Raw genomic sequence first — 22,842 nt, forward strand, 5'->3', positions numbered from 1 at the left:
CATAACAAACCTTGAGTTTTTCTTGGATATCAGCAGGTAAGCTGAGGCACTGGGGCTGGGGTTTATGTGCGTCATATGAAACCTTAATCAGAATGATCAGGACACTCTGTACCTCTGAGGATCGGAGCTCTTTCTGCTTGACCACAATGCAGTGTTGATACAGCCGCATTCTTTCATTCCCCCCTTCCCACTAATTTAGGGATTTTGGGGCATAGAGGAGATTGTTCCCTCCCTACATCTCTAGAGAAACCTGTCATAGCTCTTGCCACCTCCTACCTCCGTTCTCCCAGATGCCGACTGCAAGTCTTTAAGCCTGGGATCATTCCAGCTCAACTTAAACGTCTTTTGTGGACTTAATTCCGGGCGAGCGGTGGACATGCAGCTACACAAGGTTTGGTAGGTACTGTTTTCTACATCTTTAGTAAAAATATGACCAAAGAGACCAGTCTTGTTGATCCAGTCTTTTTTTTTTCTAAGAAAAGTAACATTAGTTGTCCTTTGTGCAAGTTTTACAGCCATCTGGTAAATTGTTGCACTGCTTTTTCCCTTAGAGTTTCCGTGCAGCAAGAAGTTGGTGTAATTGTTCACAAATGATCTCTGAATGGATCAAAGGCAGACTTTTCGCTGTGAAGTACAGTCTTGTGATGCCGTTTAAGAAAATCCATGATACTTTGAGTTACGCTGCTCTTACGCTGCAAACCAAAAGTATGCAACGGCAACTCAGTTTGCAGTGAGTGCAAAGTAAATACTTTAGTACAGCAGCTGTGAGATAAATCAGTGTTTGGCTTTAGTGGCTGTGATGTGGATTTATTAGTCATCTGTTAACATCCAGCATGGGCTGTTCTGCATGTAAGCTCTGCATCCCCCATAAACTGACTGTAGCTTATCTGTTCAGCGTGGAAGTGAGTAAACACAGAGTTGATAGTGTCAGTCACAGGTTCACGAACAGGTGGAATGATTGCATGAGTGCTAAAAGGTATTTTTTATCTTTAAATGTCTGAGATAAGTCCAAATTTATTGATGGATAATGATAAATCTTGTTAAAAAAAGCTGAAGGTTGAAGTGTGATAGGACACGGATGGAGCACACAAAAAAGAAGGTGCGCTGTCCTGCATTTCTCGTTCTTCCAGTTAATCACATGATAGATAAAAGACGTTCTTCTGTGGCTCTTCAAAAAGAATACGCAGCACTTACAGAGAATGTAAGCGGGAGGCCTTTTAAAAATCACACCACGAAACGCGCCTTGTCACATTGCTTTTTCACGGTCATTTTATTACTCCATGAAAATATGTGACTTTGCCCTCCCCACGATAAACATTCCCACTCCGGCTCTCAGTTGGCGAAGAGGAACGTTCTCGTGATTTGTTTGGATTATATTTCTTATTGAATTGGTCTAAAGTGACTGTAAGTGGATTTATTTGAAAGACTGATGATTAAAATTCATTCCCCTGATTGATTTCACAGACATTTGATTTACCTTCCACTGCTGAAATGGGAAAGAATAGACGTTATAACCTGTTGTTTGAAAGTTATATTTCTATTCAACATTGTTTATAAGTTAGCACCAACAAAGAAGCCGAGCCTTGTATGCTATAAAACTTTTCCGTCATTAAAACGTAACACATTGTGCGATTTTGAAGCTTTATGCTGTAATGACAGCAATACCAATAAAAAACAACAAACAAAAACAAACAAACAATGTATAAAAGCTTTATTTCATTAAATCTATATTCTTTCTAATACCCTGCAGGGTGCAACTCCACTGTTTGCTAAATTAAATCAGATAACCTAGAAGTCTATGAGAATATGTTGTTTTTATGACTCCAATCTATGGTTTTAAATCTTATTAAACATCAAAAATTAAAGTCCCAACTGCAGTCAAAAAGATTCAGCTTATCTCAGGATTGAGAAGTTGATACCGTACGAGCATATAGTTTTTTCTTGGAAAATTCACCTTTGTCATATCCAGTTTTATAACAGCAAGGTGCTGATATACTCACAGCTCCACAACTGTCCACATGTCACTCTCAATATAAATATGAATAGTCACACAAACACCTCCCAGTGACTGTAAATAATCAAACTCATGCTCCCAAACAAGCTTTGTAAATTCTACACGCTGGATAAAACAATTTCTGTGACCTACCCAAAAACCCTCGATTGAATATTTATTCAGCACAACGCTAAGTCTTCCAAAGCCACAGTTGTAAACTGCGTAACGGGGACGCAATAATATTTTATGAATTCTTCTTGTTATTTCCATCGATACATTCAGCTCTTTGCTGTTTCGCCATCAGCACCTTTTCTTTGGCGCCTAACAAGCACTGCTCCATTTCTCTGCCACTAAAAAGGTATTCCATTAATAACACAAGAAATAAGCTTTGAAAGAGATATAGACAATAATAATTTGAGTGCATTATTGTTATGTGGCAATGACTGTTCTGTAAAAATACAATCATCACCGAATTATAATCTTTCTACATGCTGCTGTGTCTTCCAGCCTGAGCTTCTGTTCCTTTTTTGTGTGTAGTCTACAACTATAAGTCAATCTTTCAAAAACAGTAGGCTTTTAGTTCATTTTTGCTGCGTGGGAAAAGCTCAGACATTTGAGAGCAGGCTTTCTAAGCCAGCTCGAAGAATAACTCTCTGTCCTGGCCCGCAGTATTGCATTCCAGTGTATGTTCCTCATGTTCTCCACCTGTAGGTTGTTGAGTTCACATACCACTGACTGCAGTGGGTCTTTGCATACTCAAGGAACCCACTGATCTTTTAAATCAATTGAAGTAAGCGGGGTAAGCGTTTATCGTTGTTTCCCCTCTCTTGGTCTATAAACTTTTTGCCTGTCCCGTTTGGCTCTTTTGCCATCAGAATTATTGTCTAAAGGCGAAGAAAGATGCCCAACGGATTTACTTTACCAAATTGACCATCCCAGCCTTGCCGTAATGGTCCATTTGATTCACCTTTTATTGTTTATTTTATTTTCACTTGCTGAATACGGGACAGACTTGACTGGGGGAAAGAAAGGGGAGAAAGAAAAACAGCTGAGAAGAGGGACGGGGGAGAAGGGCAAAAAACAAAAACCCAAAAAACCCAAAAAATATATATCGATCACCTGGATCACCTGTTGAGAAAGAAAAAAGAAAACAAGCAACAAACGAGAGTAATAGAATATACAACATCACAGTGATATATGGGAATATGACAGTAAATACTAAATATTAAACATTATTGTGCAGCACGTAAGATCGACAGCGCACAGTGTGCTTTGAGGTAGGAGCCAAAAAGGGTGTAGTTTGTGTGTGTGATCACCTGTGAGCATCTCATTTCTAAAGAAGCTGAATTATCATGACGTGGATGTTATCATGGCTTTGGACTCACCTCCTGATGAGTGTTACAAGCTATCGTTACAATGGGCGATGGATTATTATCAACCATCAGTTATGTCATTCTTAATTAGATGTGTGTGAACAAACCGAAGACACAGCTCTGTGTATACTTAACTGGAGGAAGATACAACTGATCTTTGTTAACACTTCACATCCAAACTAAACTAAGCTAAATAACACAAGCAGAGAGAGTGGCAAGTTATGAGTTATTTGAGTTATTTTAAGACTAAAATGTGTTTGTTCAAAATGAATAATAGCATCTTAAATAATGATGGTTTAATACACACTTAACACCATGACTCATTTCCAATCACCTACTCGCTTTTATGACTGATTGGAAAGTTAGTCATTATGGCCTAGGTCAGCTTTTCTAACAAGTAAACAGATAAAATTGGCTCGGATGTCATCCTGTAATGGGTATCAAATTTAAGTCAAAGTCCAAGTCATAAATAAAACTTTCACACACAACACTGATGTATTTCTTCAAATAAAAAAAACGAAACTATTAACCTTCAACTTAAAATATAAACCTCCTGTGAAGAATTTACTGTTATCATGGTGTTATAATGGTATGATAGATTCCAAGACAAGGTATTTTTTGTACACAAAACTCCGCCATCAATTTCTTTTAAAACTTATCCAATTTAGCGTTGCAGTGTGCTACAGCCTATCTGTGCTACAGCCTATCTCAGCTGTCACACTGCAACAGCCAAAAACTGGCGTACAACCTGGACTAACTGCCAGGCTGTCACAAGGCTAACACACAGAGAACTGCAGGAGGGAGCCAGAGTTTACACATATAAGTACAGGGAAGTCACACAAAAGGCCCGAGCTGGCTGGTGGATTCAAACCCAGGTGACAGCGCTAATCACCAACTACCTTTATTTAAAAAAGATACGATTGAAAGCATATATATCATATATAATATATGCATATATATAATATAAATAAATGTAAAAAAAACTAGAAAACAACCTCATATATAGATATAAAATGCTCTTAGATATAAAAGCCTTCTTAACACAGAACAAGTCATGAGATATTTAACACATCTGTCACGGCGGGGTACGCTGCTGTGTTTTGTTGCACGGACCCAAAAACAGACACCGAAGGAAAGAACTGCGTTCTCAGCAAAAGAAGAAGCTTTCTGGCCAATTCTGGCCAAACACATAAACTAAACCAAAAAAAAGACCAAGTCTACACGAAGATAAACAAACAAGTTCGTATGACATGAACTAAGACTATGACTTGAACTATGGCTTTGACTGTGACTAAAACTGTGACTATGACTAGATAACATGAAGGAAAATGGGCAGACGTCCTGACAGCGAACAGTTATAGAAAATGGACTTAAATACGCACACATGAGGTGATATGGGGAAGTGGACACACATGAGGAAACAGATGACTAGAATGAACATAATGACGCACAGAGAAATGAACACGGTGAGACGCAGACATGACAACATTAACCGTGCAGACATAAAACATGACAGGCAAGACACTCAACAACAAGGGGAACTTTAACACAGGGGTGAATACCCAAGGGACTCTAAATGAACGAAGAAGTACAACTGAGGAACCTAGGTGCTAATACGAAAAAGACTAAAAATAAATAATGAATTTAAAAAAACAAGAAAACTCAAAGTGCTAGGTTACACGACCCAGGACTGTGACAACATCATGATGATCCTGTGTTTCAGGACACTCTGATGAGCAGTCACATGGACATGCTGTCAGACCGTTCATTATGAAATAAATAACTACATGGTCAGGGTTTTGGTTTGGTACAAGTCATAAGTGACACAGAGTGCTTTGACTTTGGGTTGTATTCTGTTTGTTTGTTCGCTAGCAGATATAACTAGACTCAATTTCACTGAAAATACCGATAGTGTGAGAAGATTCTGAAAGAAAATAGTCTCTTTTCTGTATCTTTCTATATCTCTTCACTCTTTAACTGGTAAACAAGGTATTATTACTTCTATTGCCAGTTTTGATGTCTAAATAGTACAGAGGTGTTATTGTTACACTACTCTCTTTCATTTCTCTCTTTCATTTTCAAGTCAAAACCTGGTGAAGCAGACAGAATTAATAGAAAAATCTTATATTCACTTTCATTTATAACTGTTACCCTATTACACTTAATGAACTGTTGTGCCAAGACTCCATAAAACTCGGGATACAAAGTCTTCCATGGAAAGAATCAGCTGTAAATATTGAGAAATTATTGATAACAGGTTCATTAGAGTGTTTTTATGATGTCACGGCATATCTACCAGTGTAGAGGTGAAGGCTGTCTGATCTCCTACTGTTAAATATTAATGACACAAATGGAAATGAGTTAATGACAAAGTGAAGTGGGAAAGGCTACTACATGGAAATATATATTTGAATGCTTAAAACCAAAATGGACAGTCCAATATTAAAAAGGAGCTCAAATAAATACCTGAGGCATTCTTTAATATACAGCAAGTACCAGTTAATATGGTTTCTGTCACAGTCCTGGGTCGTGTGACCCAGTGTTGAGTTTTATGTATCTTTTGTATTCATTTATGCTTTAGCTTAGTTCGTCTAGTTAATTTCTAGGGTGCTGTTTAGCCCTTTGTTTCTTAGTTGTTTATGTCATCTCCCCCTGTACTCAGTCTCCCTGGTTCGTGCGTCTACCTGTCATGCGTCATGTCTGCGTGGTTATGTTTGGTTCATGTCATGTCTAATCTCCATGTTTCCTGTTTTACTTTGAAAGTCTGTATTCAATGTCAGTGTATTTAGTTTCACTTCTCCTGTCCTATCTTTAGGTTCATGTGTGTCAGCTGTGCTCCCATGTGTGGCCACTTCCCCTGATCATCCCTCACGTGTATGTTTCATGCAGTCTGTGTCGCGTCGTCAATGGCTGTATCCCAATTTAGGGTCTGCATCCTTAAAGGCCGCATTTTAAGGCCGATTACGTCACAGCGACGCCACGAAGGCTGTCCCAATTCACAGGCTGCTCGAAATGCGGCCCTCAAATGCGTCCTTCATTTCCCTGAATTTTAAGGACGTGGCGGTGTAGACTTCGTGGCCCAACATATCCCAGAATGCATAGCGCAGTGGTGGGTGTGGATAATTTATAATAAAAAAAAAACAGCGGATGAGGGGCGCCCGAAAAGAGTAACTTAGTAAACTAAGTACTGAATATTATGTCACTTATTTATGTGCAAATGTTTAATAACGAAGAACATTAAAACATTACTGTTGGCCACATGTCGGCAAAGTTATGTGACATTAGTGACGTTTGTACTAACTTGGTTTTAAAGCCTTTACTTTAAAATATACACCGTTCAATAGCTGACCTTAATCAGAGAATGATCAAAGCTCATGTAGAAACAAACAAACAAATGAACAAAATATTTTCTCCTTCATTTCTGTCAAACAAAGCTGTATGAAACATTTCCAGCTGTTAGTATCATGGTTGCTAGGCAACCTGGGCAGCGCAACGGAGGCTAGACCGTCCCATTTCACAAGCCTCGCACTTCCGGCCTTAGCGGTCTTTAAGTACGCGGCCCTTGAGGATCGTTGAGGCTGCGTACTTTAAGGCTGCAGACCCTGAATTGGGATACAGCCTGTGTTTCCCACCCTCCATGTCCTCACGGCCAGTCTTCGTCATGATTTTCTGAGTCTTCATAGTTTATCAGTATCCGTTTCCCAGTTTAGTTTAGCTCAGTTTTGTCACGGTATTTCTGCTTTGTTTGAGACCTGTCTTCAGCCATAATAAAGGCTCGCTTTCAGTTTAAGTTACTCCGGTCTACTCTCTTGTTCGCACCTGGGTCCACCACACGCACCACCGCACGGTCTGTTTCCTCAGATCGTGACAGTTTCTTTTTTTTCCTCCTGTGTTTCAGTCTTTGTGCTAAGCTTGGCCTTACTATAGGTTTGTTCCCTGCACCCACATAAGGATGCAGGGTAACAGCGATTTTGAAGCAACTTGGCCCGACCTGTAGAGGACTTAGCACAATCCTGTTGAGAGCTGACAATATATCTACTTACTTTAGCATTTTAGCAACACATTTTGTGCCAGCTGAGGTTTTGTGTAACATACTTTTGAGTCTTCTTTTAACCCTGTTTTAATTATTGTGCAGTTCTTGCTTCATATAAGGGTAAATGTCACTTTTTGCACTGTACACATTTTGTGTTCGTTATCTTTGTTTTCTCTTCTGTCCTCTTTGTATTGTCTTGGACTGTTTTCTGTAAAGCATCTTGTGACTCTTGTCCGTGAAAAAAAATGTTTCCTTGTTTGCTAACTGGCCCCTGGCCCAATTTCATGTTTACTGTACACACATGAGTATTCTGTCAGTTTCTTTAGAAAGTGAACAAGCATATTTACCAAAATGCTTTTGAATTTAGATGACTATAAGGCAAGATTACAGTCTTTGGAAACGTATGATAATATTCACAGAGGTTGTGACAGAGAAAAATTCCCTTTTCAACAAAGACATCACAAAAGGTCATGGCGATGAGACAGGATTCTGTGGATTTGTGGTGAAGAAAAGAAAGGAGTAGGTTTGTGTGATTATAGGCCTGAAAGACAGGATGATATGAATAAATAAGATATGGTGAAAACAATTAATTGGAAAGGCATTCTTGTTTACAAAGAGGCTAAATGACTAACTTTTGCAGGTAGTGCAGGAAAACCTGCTGGTTGCCTGCTAAAAATACAGAGAATTCAGAGTGAAGAGTTGAACCGTTTGATGCAAATAATGTAGGGAGATAGGATGCACTGGTCTGCATGCAGAGTGCTTTATGATACTGATGAGGCAAGGAAGAGACGTAGCTGGAAGGTTATCTAACAGAACAAGCTGAACCAAATTGGCAGCTAATGAGTGTTCTTTGTCGTGTCAAAAGGAGTAACAGGAACTGGGATGACACTTTTGATTTCAGCAACGTCTTTTGGTAAAATTAGAAAGAATTCAGAGTCGAAGTTGGATGCATGCTGCTACTTCCTAACCAAACAGGAGTTAACAAGAAGGAATACAGGAGCTACACGTCTTGATGTCTGTAGGTGAAGTTTTAAAAATAACAAGAACTTCTTCTCATTATCTCTGACTCATTTAAAATAATCACTGATAGAGTTTTAGGCAATTTTGGTTACAAAAACAAAAAGGTCAATTTTGGGTAATGTCTGAAATTTGGAACGACAGAAGAACCCCAATCGGGTACTACCTGGATTCAGGTAGAAGTTGGATTTGTGGGCTTTTCTAGGGTTGGTCCTTGACTGGATCAGCTTTCCATTTTCTGACCATAGACAGTAGACAGGTTAAAAGCTGGATGTAGCCATGGTGATATTACCCACTGGTCTAATTTTTGCTTTTTGAACATGTATTGTTATCTTTTTGGCCACTGCCACGTTTTGTAGCCAGAACTTACCTTGTATTGATGAAAGAGTGGTGTTATTTATCAAATAAATTTAGCAAGCTGCATTTATAATCTGTATGGGTGCGAGGCACAGACAGATATTGGTTTAATAAGTACTATGAGCTCATTAAACACTAGAATTTTATTCAAACTGAAGCAAAAATTTCTTAGGCGGTCTTTAACTTGCAGCAAATGATGATATCTGTCAGGTAATCCATTAACAACAGAGTGAAAAGGTCCAGTTTAATTAATCAGCTTCAAGTGATACCCACAAGAACTGCAGTTTTTTCCCACTCGCACACTGGCTTCATTTTTTTTATCTTCAGCGGTGACAGAGATTGACTTTGACCCAAACTACCCCAACCATCAATTACAGCAGACGGTTCCTCCCTTTTCCTCCCGTCCTGTTTTCTTCAACTCGATGATCGAATAGCACTGATGTTTTGATAGTGTGGGAAAACGGAAAAGACTCAGAAAATAGAACAGGAATAGTTTGAATTTGCCCACAGAAAAGCTAAAGGCACTCAAAAGATGAGCTCTGGCTTAATGCTTCATTATTCAGCTTGCTGCCTTTGTGACAATATTTACCCCCAATATTTTTTTATCTTTATAGTACCACTGATCATTTTCGTTGTGATACATAAAGTTGTTTTTCGGATCAACTTGTGATGCTGAAACATTTTTGTTTTGCATGAGACCAGCGCAAAACACCAAAGCCAAGAAGTCTGAGTAACAACACCTTCAACCCTTAGGTGTCTTTTTCAGTGTTTAACCCGCTGCCTGCAGGATGAGGAATAATGATACGTTTTTCAAGTAGTACTACTGAGGACAGTTTTATGAGCCCCATATTGTTATGAGGCACCTTCGTGGAATGCAAATATGAATTTAAAAGCAAAAAGGTTTTTTTACAGATTTGTTTTTGTTCACAGTGAAGTGCTGTTTGGAGACCACTTTGGAAGTCTGGTTTTTATAATGCATCACAGAAATGGAATGATTTATTAATGTTACATAACTCTTTCAAAACAGTAACTATGAAACTACATGGCTTGTTAAGCATCCTTGACGTTCATTACAAAAATAAAGATGCCAAGTTATGGATTAAATGGCTGAGGTTTTCTTGTTTTTCCTCTTTTTTTTGGGCAGGTGCCATGTAAATAGCTCACCCATTAACTGAGAAGGAGGAGTTCTGCCGTGCTGACATAAACAGACTGAGACCCCTCTGATTCCTGCATTGACCTTCTGATCAGACATGGGGAAAGTCTACTACATAAGTAAAAATGTGGGCCTCGGGATGCTTGTACTCGCGGTCTGTGGACTGGCTACAATTATAGCTCTTTCTGTTGCTTACAACAAGGAAAAGTCCAAGAATCAAGGTAACGTAGGAGATGGAGCATCAGATAGCACCAGTACAACTACACCCAGCACCACCCCTGACACCCCAAAGGAACCCTGGGACCACTACAGACTTCCAGATTCCCTCATCCCCGTCTCTTACAATGTGACCCTGTGGCCACGATTGAAGCCCAATGCAGAGGGCTTGTACATCTTCACTGGACGTTCAACAGTAATTTTTAAATGTGTGAAAGAAACAGACCTCATCATCATCCACTCCAGGAAACTCAACTTTACTACCTTCTTTGGGCACCACGCTAAACTGAGCAGCCAGGGTGAGGCCCCAGTGCCCACTATACTGAATTCTTGGCTTGTGAAGAAAACTGAGTTTCTGGTTATTCAGCTAGGCAGCAGATTATCGGCGGGAGTATCCTATTCACTTCACACAGAATTTCTCGGGGAGCTGGCGGATGACCTGGAGGGCTTCTACAGGAGTGAATATGTTGAGGATGGCGTAAAGAAGTAAGACTTGTCAACACATTCTTATTCCACGGTGTTAAATACTGCTGTTCTGTCAGATGCTGCTGGTGAGATATTGGGTTCTTTTTGGAGAGCAAACATGTCAGCGTTAGGAGGTTGCAATCACAGACAGGTAACCACTGTTAGCTTTATGTTTTGAACCTGTTCTCTGCTTATGGTTTTACTCACTAGCTACATTTCAAGGTCAAGGTTAAGGTCATATTTGTCATTTAACGTGCACATTTCCATTATCGCAAGAATTTCTACTGCTTCCAGTGGACGGGTCAGATTTGAGTGAAAGCTGCAGAATGAGTCTTTACCCATATTTGTCGTTCTCAGTAGATTGCAGTTTTCATCACTTTGTGCAATACAGCCAATCAATCAAAAGAAGACATATCACTTTCTTTTTGTACTTCACACAATACAGTAACTTGTGAATTATGATTGTTAGCTGGATGAATGACTGTGTTATCGATGTTCAGATTTACTTAATATGTGATGATTTGTGTCTAATATTTAGTGAATCACATGCAAACACCAAATGAGATTGTGCATAATTTTAAGATGCCAGTGTCTGTGATAAAGCTGCAGTATTATTTGCTTAATGTTTGTCTGAAGGCTTTTGGATTGTTGGTGAATGTTTTCCATTAATGTTTATTTCCAATGTTTTGCAGAGTTGTTGCTACCTCACAAATGCAGGCAACGTACGCCAGGAAAAGCTTTCCTTGCTTTGACGAACCAGCCATGAAAGCAGTCTTTAGTGTCACGATCATTCACTCACGAGACACTGTGGCTCTGTCCAATGGCAAGGAAAAGGGTTCGTTGGATAAACAAAACCATTTCAGTTTTTTTTCAGTGCAAATGGAAAGTGTAAAATGGAAAAACAAGCTCAAAATGAGAATAGATATCATGTTGTAAGTAGTAGGTAATGTGATTGCTTCATAAACCGGTGAATGTAGAAAAGCCAATGACTGTTTTCTTCAGTCATTGGTTGTAACTAATAAAAAACACCTTGTCCAAGTTATTAAAGTAAATAAGTAACTAAACACTGTTAATGCTAACAGAGTGTTTAATATTTTTCTCTGCCTGCACAGAAGCTTCAGAGGCTGTCATTGACGGTGTGGCTGTCAAAATTACAACATTTGAGCCCACGCGGAAAATGTCAACATATCTACTGGCATTTATCGTCAGCGACTTTGTTCCCATTGAGTCAAACCAAAACGATTTGTTGGTAAGAAACCTGGATTACATATTCACTTAAATCCCCAGTGAGGCCAGGATCCAAAAAGCATTTCCCAGCTTATATGTTCCCAAACATGATCTTGGAAAATTAAAACGAGCATGAAATGGTAAGGAGCACGGCTTTTTTTGGACTCAAAGATTTAAATTACTTTTTGCAGATTCGAATCTGGGCTCGGAGAAAAGCAATAGATGATGGGCAGGGGAGCTATGCTCTCAATGTTACGGGACCCATCCTGAGGTTTTATGAGCATTATTACAACACATCATATCCTCTCTCCAAGTCAGGTAGACCATTTTGCTAAATCACTTCATTTCAATGATCTCCCTAAGCACAGCATGTTTTTTTAACCCTTCGTCTCCACAGATCAGATCGCTTTGCCCGACTTCAACGCTGGAGCAATGGAGAACTGGGGTCTGGTCACATACAGGGAAACGGCCCTGCTCTATGACCCCGTCCTTTCCTCCACTGGAAACAAAGAGAGGGTCTCAACTGTGATTGCCCACGAACTCGCACACATGGTATAGCATTGGTTTTTAACCCAGACGGTCTCTTTTCTCAAAGCTTTAGGCATCACAAACTAAAGCAACATTATATTATGAAATGAACGTGATTGCAGCAAAGTCTCCCTCCTTCACTCATCAAGCACTGTAAAAACAAATCTACTTGTGTTACTCCCTTTTGCAAGAGCAGATGACAAATCGTGATAGTGGAGTAATTTCACCCTCCTCTCGACACATAATAACAGATGGGAAAACCTGTGGTTTGAAATGTTTTAATCCCCTGCTGATTCGGTTATTGTGTTGCTTAGATGTGACTGATAGTGCTAATGTTGGCCAAAGTCTAGGTTCATGGAAACGTTAATTGCCTGGTCATGGTAGAAATGCTCATCTGTGTACTCCTCGTGTGTTTATTTAGTGGTTTGGAAATCTGGTAACTCTGCGATGGTGGAATGACTTGTGGTTAAACGAGGGGTTTGCATCATATGTTGAGTACCTCGGAGTCGACTACGCCGAGCCCACCTGGAACATTGTAAGAGACATGCTTGCATCTCCACAGACAGCAAAGTTCGATAGAGTTTGTAACAGATGTACACTTTTGTGTCACAGATTGGTAACTTTTTTGGTTCTCTTTCTCTGCTCGGCTGCAGAAAGATCACATCGTCCTTTATGATGTTCAGAAGGTGTTTGCTGTGGACGCCTTGGCCTTCTCTCACCCACTGTCACGTGGAGAAGAGGAAGTCAATGAGCCCGCTCAGATCAGTGAAATGTTCAACACTATCTCTTACAGCAAGGTCTGCTCCTCCTATAATTTTACACAACATTTTATGCAAGTTGATTCACAGAAATTAAGTATGTATTCTACATTATCACCCACATTTGCAGACAATATAGCCAGATTTGAAGCCCTTTTGATTTTAAACTCTCATGTTTATTAAATTATATTACTTTGTGTTCAGCTAATTTGCAGTAAAACGCTCAGTTTTCCCAATTCACTCAGTCTTCCTGCGTCCGTGTGATTCATATCGCACCATCAGGACAGCAACTCGTTTTAATGTTTGCTTTGGGATTTGTGGAAAATCCCTTTCCGTTATGAGAAACTCAAGCTCACCAAATTCTGGCGGTTTGTTTTTCCAAGGGTGCAGCAGTGCTAAGGATGCTGTCAGAGTTTCTCACCGAGCCTGTGTTTGCTAGAGGACTCGGTGTGAGTATATCGTCACTTCATCTCTGCTGCCATAATGTGTGTGCGACTGTCAGCAGACTAGGAATTAATGATGCTGTGTCTGTGGTTATTTAAGCCAAAAAATGTTTCCTGGTAAATTCCCACTATATTCCTTTTCTCGTGATTGCATCATATGATCCTCATCTCTGTTTTGTGTCTTCAGTCTTACCTGAACACATTCGCTTTTGGTAACACTGTGTATACAGACCTGTGGGATCATCTCCAACAGGTTGGTTAACCTGCATAACTTCACTGGTATTGTGTTTTTTGGGTGTGTGTGTGTGCAATTATCTTAATTTCCTGCTACCCGTGTGTGTGTGTGTGTGTGTGTGTGTGTGTGTGTGTGTTGTCAGGCAGTTGAAAACACACCAGGAATACATATTCCACACTCTGTGGAAAATATCATGAACCGCTGGACTCTCCAGATGGGCTACCCAGTTGTCACTGTTGACACCCGGACAGGAAGTGTCACACAGAAACACTTCCTGTTGGATCCAGACTCTACAGTGGACAGACCCTCTCAGTTCAAGTAGGAAACTGTTTTAACCTGGTTCTCATTCACATCGAAGGGGCTGATGTCGTGTGTTGCTGACATGAGATGTGACTCTGATTTGTTTGTGTTGCTTCTGCCTAAGCTGATTTTTTTCCGACAGCAGCCAATAAGAATCTGATGTATTAATCCAGTGTATCCACTAGCAGTGAAATCATAATATGGAAATGACAAACAATAAATTATCTTTATTCTTTTCCCATTATGTCTTTTCTGTCTAGTTACACCTGGTATGTCCCTATCAAATGGATGAAGACGGGTGTGCAGCAGCCACAATACTGGCTCCTTCATAAAACAGGTTCACTCATATCATGGTGCTGTATTAGCTCTGCATACAGACTAAAAAACAAGACATTTCCTACTAGATTAGTTGGTTTAACCACAGCTCATTAAATTAATCAAATCTTTCTTTTCTTTTGTTTAACTAGACACTCATATTCCGATGAGAGTGTCAGGACAGGACTGGGTACTCGCAAACACAAATGTATCTGGATACTTCAGGGTGAACTACGATCCTGATAACTGGGACCGTCTCCTTTCCGTGCTCAACACCAACCACCAGGTGAGTCACGAGTGTTTTCCTGTTTGTGCTTTATGTCCACATTTAGATGGTATGACAACTAAAGACTGTACAACGGCTATTCAAATAACCAAAACTGGATGGAATAGGTGCATAAAAATAAAACCAAACTAAACTAAAATAATAAAACAAAATAAGATTAAAAAAATTTAAATTTACTCCAACTATATCTATGAATTTCCCCTAGTTTCTGTTGCCTATGTTTAAGGTCAGTTTGTGCTGGATTGGGTCAGCGACAAAGACTTTCTGCTGTGACTGGTTATTATACTTTTAGCTGTATCTTACACTTTCCTGACAATAGCACTGCAGCCCTGAACTTTTACAGATACCACCTGATAAAGGTCTGGGTACTCTTGAACCAGTATTAGCCGGTCTTCAACCTGCCCCTGTTGTTCTGTTCTGTGTGCCATCTTATTGCACTGATATGAAAATAGCACAAGAATTGTGTATTTAACAGTATCAAGTGAGAATTATGTGTGCTGTCTCCTGTTAAGGCTTTCCAGACTCCTTTGCCTGAAGCAAACACAGTATTATCAGTAGTATGAATGTACTTCAAGGGTGTTTTTTCCTGCTGTCCTTCATGTGCGAAAGGATAATTATCTAAAACGATATCTCATGAATTTGACTGAGGTTCATGTGTTTAAATGGCTAAAGGCAGACAGCACCAGACTAGGCAAATAATCTTAAAAACACAATAACTGCACAAAAACTCCAAGTTAAAAGTCTTAGCAGAAAAAAGATATTTGGTACAATCTATGCATTTTTGCCAAATGTACACACTGAGCTGTAGACAATTTGAACTGCTTTCAGTATGTGTAACTCTTTGTTGTGGAAGACGAGACAAAAGCTGAATTTGTTACATTTCAGAAACGTATCAGCTGTCAAATGTTTATATTTGCTGCTTTTTCTGTCAGTTATTTGAGATCTTAGACTACACTCACTGACCACTTTGTTGAGTACACCCGTTCTGCACTTTAATGCAACTATCAGATCCACAGCCACATGGGAGCAACTCTTTGCATTTAGGCATGGTGGAAATAGAACTGAGCATCTAAATCTAAATGATTTAAGGGATTTTGAGAAGGTCGTTGTGACACACGACCCACAGATGGACACTTCTGCGTTTGAGAGTTTAACAGTGCTTTATTTACAGTCGTGAATTTCCCTGCAGTTTCTGGCTCCTGCCCCAGACGCAGCCACTCCGTCACTCCCGTTGTCCCTCTTGCTCCTTCTCACTGCAAGACATAAGAAAAGTCTCTCCTCATCAAGTCAGTTCCGGGCACCTGCTCCTTCCCGCCTCAGCGCCGTCCCGTGAGCTCACTGCGTCTCCCCTCCTCTGCAGCAGGCCAAAGAACACGCCCCCGCCACAGGCATGCTTCTTAGTGTCAGATGGGCTGGTCTAAGTGTTTCAGAAACTGGTGATCTACTGGGATTTTCCCACACATGTGTCTCTATGATTTACAGAGACTGGTCAGAAAGAGAAAACATTCAGTGAGCGGTAGTTCTCTGGGTGAAAATGCCTTGCTGATACTAGAGGGTGATATCCAGGCTGCTTTGAGATTGAAAAGTAACAGAAGAGCATTTCTGAATACACACAAAACACATTGAACCTTGAAGCAGATGGGCTAAAGAAGCAGAAGGCCAAACTTGGTACCTCTACCATCAATTATGAACAGGAAACCGAGGCTACTATTTGCACCAAAATTGGACCAAAATGTTTCTTGATCTGAGTCTTAATTTCTGCAAAAGTATTCAGATGGTAGGGTCAGAATTTTTGATGAACAACATGAAAGCATGAATCATGCTGCTTTGGATTAACGGTTCAGACTGGTGCTGGTGGTATAAGCTGGTGGTGGTGTGAGGGATATTTTCTTGGCACATTTTGGGCCCATTAGAAGCAACCAAGTGTTATTTAAATGCCACTGCTTACCTGAGTATTGCTGCTGACAATGTCCATCCATCTCCTCATGGCTGCTTTCAGCAGTATAAGATGCCAATTTACAAAGCTGAGATCATCTCAAATTGATTACTTTAACATGACAATGAGTTCATAGTACTTTTTAGGTCGGTACCCAAGCGTGTAAAATCACAATCAGTCACAATCTAAGTCATCCAGGCTACCCTTCAGTGGCAAAGCAATTTAAAAAACCAAGCAGTCAAGTCAACAATCTCACTTTTAGCTACCAGGCAACCTTTGTGAATGCCTTTTCAACTGCTGGAGTGCAAAACAAACAAACACATGAGAACAGAGAGTCCTTCCAGCTGATCTGATAAAGCCCAAGGTTTCAGAGCTTTAACAGACAGAAATATGTTGGCTTTGTTCAATGTCATTTTTCATATTGCATTTTCAGTGTATTACATTTCATAATTTTATATTTAAATTAAATTGTTTTGTCTTGTACTCTTTGTTGCCTTTGCATGTGACTTTTTTCTTTCTTTCAGGCTGTATCAATCATCAACAGGGCACAAATGATCGATGATGCATTCAATTTAGCAAGGTAAAGAAAAAGAAAAATCTTAAGTTAAAGTATTAAACAGTTATGTGTGAAAAAGCATCCTTTTCTTTTTCCCCAGAGCCAAAATAATCAGCACCACACTGGCTCTGAGAACTACCAAATACCTGTCAAAAGAGCGAGACTACATCCCCTGGGAGTCAGCTTTGAGAAACCTCAACTACTATATTCTCATGTTTGACCGCAATGAAGTCTACGGAGTTTTGCAGGTTAGCCCTACTTTAGTTTACATGCTAATTATTATTCTTGCCTATTGTGAGTGTTTAAAGTAAAAGAGTCAACTGACAGGGAAAAAACTAACTCTAACTCTTATTTTAGGCATACCTTAAGAAACAAATACAACCTCTATTTGAGCATTTCAAGACAATTACATCTAACTGGACAAGAGTACCTACAGGACACACCGACCAGTAAGGGCTCTTTTAAACACAGATTTTTGATATAAAATCAAAAAGCTAAGATTTTGTATATATTGTTTGTCTCTGTAAAAAAATTTTCTCAGGTATAATCAGATAAATGCTATTGGGATAGCCTGCCGTGCGGGAGTGGAAGGCTGTAGGGAGCTTATAAAAAGCTGGTACAGAGAGTGGATGAAAAATCCAAGTCGCAACCCGTGAGTACAAAGTAGTTTCAATCTGTTCTTTTGAGCCCATGAAAGTTCTCATTAAGGCTTTTATATCTGTCTTTTACTACTCAGTCTTGGCAAATCTTGGCAGTCACAGGTGTTTTTAGGGTTAGGCGGTTATGATGCAGCTCATAACCAGCAGATTTTAGAAACAAGACCTGTAATTAGTGTAATGGGTCAAATGCACTGACCCATTAGTGTAATGGGTCAGTTCAATATCAGGACAGTAAGGGCATGTGCAATACTGGAACTTGTGCAATATAATTGATGTTCTGTCCCAAGTAAAAGATTAAAAATGGTTCATAATAATTTAGTGATAAAATGTCATATTTCATCTGTGGTAATTTATGTTAAAAAAGAGAGTCATTTAGTTAAAAATATGTTCTATACAGTCAGCATTAGTTTTTCTGTATCTTATTTTGAAGGAGTAATCTGTTCGCAATGCATTGTGGGAAGCAGGCGCTGCAGTCAGTTGGGAAAAAGCATTGTACAGAAAACCTGCCTATCTGTGTGTTTGTTCTAGTATAATGTGATCACTGTTTTTGTCCTTGTCACATGACCTGTAACTAGTGTCTCTGTATGCTTTTACTAACTTGTGTTTAACACCAACCTGCCAGAGGGTCTGCAGATGGAAATTAGCCCAAGGCTATAATCTGGCATATTTACATTTGTTAAAATGTTCATTAATATGTATTGCCCCTCTTTCTAAATAAAATAAAATAAATAAATACATTTAAATTAATGCATCTTCATAGTTACAAATCCAGCAGATCATGACATGCAAGTAGATGTGTCATTCCCATGCCGACCTCAGACATGCCACACTTTGTCAGACACTGACAATTTGCAATTGTCCAAAGACTCTTGCCCTGGCCACTGCAAGAGCAGTAAGGAATTTAGAGCGGTGTGAGAATGAATATTTCTTATAATCTGCCATAATTCCGACCTCTTAAATTTGACTGCTGAACTGTTTACAAAACTGTTAAATAGCTAGCGACCGCTATGCCAAGTATGTCTGTGTGTGTGCATTCAGAGAGCGGGAGAGGAGTGAGCCAGTGTTCTAGGATTCATTTGAAATTCATTGCATAATCTTGTTTACGTTCACCAGGATCCATCCCAACTTGAAAAGCACCGTTTATTGCTACGCCATAGCCTTTGGTGGTGTGGCAGAGTGGGACTTTGCCTGGAACATGTTCAAGAATGCTACTCTGGCATCTGAAGCGTCCAGGCTCAGGTCTGCACTGGCCTGCAGCAAAATACCTTGGCTTTTGAACAGGTGTGTTGTGGAAGTATAGTAATGTATTAGCAATGTAAATGCTTTTCAAAGAAGCTAAACTGATTGTTTATTCAGAATGAAACTCAGTTAATATATCAGTATTTGAACACAGAGAAAGAGACCCTGCTTTGCAGCATAAGAGCAATTATAGCAATTAAATCTTAATGACAGAACCATTAAAAATAGTAAATGTAACACTGTGAACTGGCGGTGAAGAGATTCGCATCATAGCAGAAGAACAAGTGTCGAACTGAGCTTTCCACATTGGCTTGTACTCTATTTACCACCCATCATGGTGCTATCTAAACAGTACTATTTTAATTATATCCTCACAAACAAATAAATCCTGCTTGTGGATGCTGGCCACCAAGCGTGTTTTTATCTTGTCTGGGATGAGTTTGTTCTTATGCAGTCCCATAAACTCATCAACAAATGCACGGTAATTCATTTTTAATCAGTTTGTCAGTTCGATCAGTAAGCGAGTGGGTTACGCTCCCTAAGGACTCCTTTCCAAATAATGAGGGTGGCCATGCAAATTAAAGAAAGCCTTTAGCAGCCCCCCCCCCCCCCACACACACACACACACACCTCCAAGATATTAAGCTGTGTGTTATTGCCTATAAATGTGCTATAATTATGTTAAATATTAATGTGGTCACAATAGAAAATAGTTCCCATATACCATTAATGCTACTTTATCTCCTGGTCTCTGGTTGTTGATTCCCTCCCTTATAGTTTAGTGCTGCATAAATAAAACTGAATCAAACTGAGCAATATCTATAGCAGGCATTGTGCAGTCACAACTTTGAACGATCTCAGATATTTTCCATTTTCCCTCGGAAATAATCGTTGTATGTGGGTATATCGTTGACTCAGGTATCTGGAGTACACACTAGACCCAACTAAGATCCGTAAGCAAGACGCCCCCTCTACCATCCAGAATATTGCCCGAAATGTTGTGGGGATGCCGCTAGCGTGGAACTTCGTCAATGCTAGATGGAGTTACATCTTCCAACAGTGAGAGCTCTATCCTTTTGTTTCTAAATAGTCGGTACTCACAAGGTGAGTTAAAATTGTTAAAGACAGAAAAGAATTTTAAAAGCTGAATTTAACAGCGGGATTTAAGTAGTAATCACATTTCTTTAGGTGCAAATCCTGCAGTTTTTTTCACTTACTTGCCCAGTTTGAGTTTTCAAGCATGACTACCTACCTATTCCTAATTCCTTCTGCTGAACTACAGCTTTTTTTCCTTTTCTTTTCTTTTTAGATATGGAAAAGGATCATTTTCCTTCTCTAATCTTGTCAGTGGAATCACACAGAGATTCTCTACAGAGTATGAGTTACAGGAGGTATGGAGCCAACAAAACAACAACCACACAGAAAAACACAGAATTTCCTTTTGGGCATTTGGGAGAAAATAAATACAACGATTGCTAAAAATCTGATTTTGTCTGTTTGTATTTGCTCTTCTCTCCAGCTTAAAAGATTCAAAGAAGAAAACCTCAGTGTTGGCTTTGGTTCTGCCACCATAGCCCTAGAGCAGGCCATAGAGAAAACAACGGCTAACATCAAGTGGGTGACAGAAAACAAAGCTGAAGTGCAGCGGTGGTTTGCTCAGGAGTCCACGTGAGAACACCAAAAGCCACCACAGTCCTTTTTTTCACTACTGACAGTGATATGTAATTAATGAAAATCACTATAATCATCGGAAACAACAAAAGCCTTTTCTCTTGACAAATGCACAAGGACTGTTTAACTGTTGTCACACAATAGCCTACTTAACATCAGCTTTAGTGCAAGGGAAGGGAAGAGACCAAGACAGCGTGTTTGTTTTCTACATAGTTTACATTATAAGTTGATGCTTATCATGATTTATACTATTACCTAATGCAGTAAATTTAATGTAGCGCAGTAGAGGCAGAGATTAATGGCAGCAATTCTACAAGTGGTTAAAATCTATTGACGACAGCTGTTTTCATCCATGTGCTTGAACTTTCTTAGACAGAGGTGCATGGGAGAAATGTCTGATGTGGTGGGATCAGACATTAAACAGTCTCTATCCTGACAACTTCCTAGTACAAAGTGCATATGATGTGCGGTTGAAGCCATGGTAGAATTATACTTAAAATAATTCACTGAATTACAGCAAGTGTTGACCGCTAAACACAATAAAGTATTTCCAGAAGTAAGAGCACATCTAAAGTTGTGTGCTTCCTGTCACCTGGGAAAAAGGACAGCTTTAGACAAATGACCTCATTCACAAAATTTGAATTTTATGTTGCTCATCATCATGCGATCGTTTGCTTCCATCATGTGACATCATGTGTCACACCAACACTGTCCTCCTCCTTCCCTGCATCCATAAACCTCCTCTATGCTTTTCTTCTTCTCATGCTGCTTGGCAGCTCTATATATTTAACATCCTTTTTCCAATATATCCACTGTCTCTCCTCTGTACATGCCCAAACCATCTCAGCCTTCCTTCTCTAACTTTACAACACCAATCAAAAATAAATGGTCGTAGAAAGAATAGTACCCATGGACACCTTTTAGGTGAAGGGTTTCAGGCATGGTTCCCTGGGAGGAGACTTGCGAACACCTTAGTAGCCCTCCTGAAGAGCTGGAGGAGGGGACTGGGGGTTTATGCTTCAGCAGCTACACTGTAACCGTAACTACACATCAGGCTGATGCAGCTCACAACTATTGAGATTGTCCAGTTCAGCACTGTCGATTCCTCCCATGCATTTCTGGCTACTTTTTTACTACATTTTTTTTAAATTTATCAGCGAAAGAATAACATTGTGTCAATACAAGAAATAATGATCATAGCACCAAAGTAAGGGCTCACAAACTTCAGCAAATTGTTGCAGGGAGATTGCTAAAACTATCTGAATGGATGTGAAGGAAGGTCCAAAGACGTGGTAATGTTTGCCCCAGAAACAAAGAGTGAGGGGGAAAAGTCTCAGTATTTTAAAGTAAATGCTGGCAGCTACAAACTGTTTCAGGGATAAACATTTTACTAATCAAGTTTAATTTTTTTAGACCATCATCATTCTCAAGTAGACATTTTGGAAAGGTGTGGGTTTTCTGATTTCCTCCTCAGATACTGTTATTTTATTTTCCTTAGTTGTCAAATTCATCAGATTTTTTGCTTTCCTTACAACACCTTCATGGCTCCTCCATGATTGCCATTGAGATAAACAATTTTCTTCCTTACAAAGAGAGGTGACAACATGCAGATAACAAGCACAAACCCATCCATTTAAAATCATTCTGATTCTCCAGATGATTCCCCACACTTGTGTTTATCAATAAGAATCATTTATCCTGATTCATAAGCCAGTCACACCTGTCTAGCAATCAGGCAAAGATCTCTTACCTGGATCTGATTCACAAAGGTGTATGATGAGGGCGCACTCAGTTACTGTGCTCCTGTTCTTTGGAGCAAGCCGGCTGCTGACCTGAGATCAGTTATATCTGCGCTGACGTTCAAAAACAAACTCCAAATCTCTTTGTTCACACAGGCCTGCACTCAATAACTAAGCGTGTTTTTACATTTTTATCTTCTGTGTTAAGCACACTGAGCTTACATATGTATATATTTTCCAAAGTTCATGTGTGAAAACAGCCTTTAATCCAAACTTTATGTCACATTTCAAACTGATTTCCCATGAATAAACTTGCATTTGTACCTGTTCTTGGTGTGTTTAT

At 39.6% G+C, this 22,842-nt stretch overlaps 1 protein-coding gene across 3 annotated transcripts; it reads left to right on the forward strand.

Moving 5' to 3' along the window:
- The first annotated feature begins 94 nt into the window (after nt 1-94).
- Nucleotides 95-22,822, forward strand: LOC146526103 (aminopeptidase N-like). Of its 3 annotated transcripts, none has more exons than XM_085142353.1 (21): nt 95-396; nt 9,918-10,628; nt 11,300-11,442; nt 11,720-11,856; nt 12,026-12,152; nt 12,232-12,386; nt 12,784-12,897; nt 13,016-13,159; nt 13,504-13,569; nt 13,751-13,816; nt 13,941-14,116; nt 14,359-14,435; nt 14,566-14,699; nt 17,160-17,215; nt 17,292-17,439; nt 17,549-17,640; nt 17,733-17,843; nt 18,964-19,131; nt 20,008-20,148; nt 20,399-20,480; nt 20,609-22,822. In XM_085142353.1, the coding sequence occupies exons 2-21, from the start codon at nt 10,024-10,026 to the stop codon at nt 20,759-20,761; spliced, it is 2,895 nt and encodes a 964-aa protein (XP_084998479.1). In that variant the 5' UTR covers nt 95-396; nt 9,918-10,023; the 3' UTR covers nt 20,762-22,822. The 3 variants fall into 3 exon arrangements, with proteins under 3 accessions (XP_084998479.1, XP_085000031.1, XP_084999245.1); XM_085143905.1 differs by lacking the exon at nt 95-396 and adding an exon at nt 4,393-8,421; XM_085143119.1 differs by lacking the exon at nt 95-396 and adding an exon at nt 4,393-8,417.
- The last annotated feature ends 20 nt before the right edge of the window (nt 22,823-22,842 follow it).

Source organism: Neolamprologus multifasciatus, chromosome 1, assembly GCF_963576455.1.
Source record: "Neolamprologus multifasciatus chromosome 1, fNeoMul1.2, whole genome shotgun sequence".
Taxonomy (NCBI): domain Eukaryota; kingdom Metazoa; phylum Chordata; class Actinopteri; order Cichliformes; family Cichlidae; genus Neolamprologus; species Neolamprologus multifasciatus.